This window comes from Chaetura pelagica, unplaced genomic scaffold (genome assembly GCF_000747805.2).
Source record: "Chaetura pelagica isolate M959 unplaced genomic scaffold, ChaPel_1.0 scaffold375, whole genome shotgun sequence".
NCBI lineage: Eukaryota > Metazoa > Chordata > Aves > Apodiformes > Apodidae > Chaetura > Chaetura pelagica.
This window is the reverse complement of record NW_009953389.1, coordinates 6,623-7,588: the sequence shown is the minus strand read 5'-3', so window position 1 is coordinate 7,588 and position 966 is coordinate 6,623. Positions and strand designations below refer to the sequence as shown.

The following is a 966-nucleotide window of genomic DNA, read 5'->3' as shown; positions in this document are numbered from 1 at the left end:
TCCCTCCATCCCTCCCCCCCCAGGTACCATGTTGGAGATGCTCCGGGTGTTCTCGGGGTTCAACATGACGATCTCGGTGGTCACGTGACCCTCCACGGCCTCGGCCATCTCGGCCTCGGTGCAGTTGATGTTGGGGTCCTTGATGCGGAACCAGTTGTCTGCGTACCAGCCAATCAGGAACCACACGTACTTCTTGCCATACAGCTTCTCCTTGTACACCTGGGGGCGGGGAGGGGCCTGCTGAGCCTTCCGTCCCTCCCTCCATCCTTCCATCTCTCCCTCCATCCATCCTTCTTTCCATCTCTCCCTCCATCCTGCCTTCCTTCCATCCATCCTGCCTTCCTTCCATCCCTCCATCCATCCTGCCTTCCTTCCAGCCCTCCATCCATCCTGCCTTCCTTCCCTGCCTCCATCCTGCCTTCCTTCCAGCCCTCCATCCATCCTTCCTTCCTTCCCTCCATCCTGCCTTCCTTCCATCCCTCCATCCATCCTGCCTTCCTTCCAGCCCTCCATCCATCCTGCCTTCCTTCCCTGCCTCCATCCTGCCTTCCTTCCAGCCCTCCATCCATCCTTCCTTCCTTCCCTCCATCCTGCCTTCCTTTCCCTCCCTGCATCCTGCCTTCCCTCCATCCCGCCTTCCTTCCATCCCTCCATCCATCCTGCCTTCCTTCCATCCCTCCCTCCATCCTGCCTTCCCTCCCTCCATCCCTCCACACATGGTCTCTCCATCCTTCTTTCCATCTTTCCATCCCGCCCTCCCTCCATCCATCCCCACATGGTCTCTCCATCCATCCATCCCTCCATTCATCCCTCCATCCATTCCGCCATCACTCCATCTATCCTTCCATTCCTCCATCCCTCCCTTCATCCATCCATCCATCCTGCCTTCCTTCCATCCCTCCCTCCATCCTGCCTTCCTTCCATCCCTCCCTCCATCCTGCCTTCCTTCCATCCCTCCCTCCATCC

At 58.9% G+C, this 966-nt stretch overlaps 1 protein-coding gene across 1 annotated transcript in view; it reads right to left on the bottom strand.

Moving 5' to 3' along the window:
* Positions 1–219, bottom strand: part of GABBR1 (gamma-aminobutyric acid (GABA) B receptor, 1) — a gene marked incomplete at both ends in the record, with an annotated part of 12,891 nt that extends 12,672 nt beyond the window's left edge. The window contains one exon of the mRNA XM_009998298.1: positions 28–219. Within this exon, the coding sequence (XP_009996600.1) occupies positions 28–219 (192 nt within the window). The remainder of the gene's footprint in view (positions 1–27) is intronic.
* Positions 220–966: the final 747 nt, after the last annotated feature.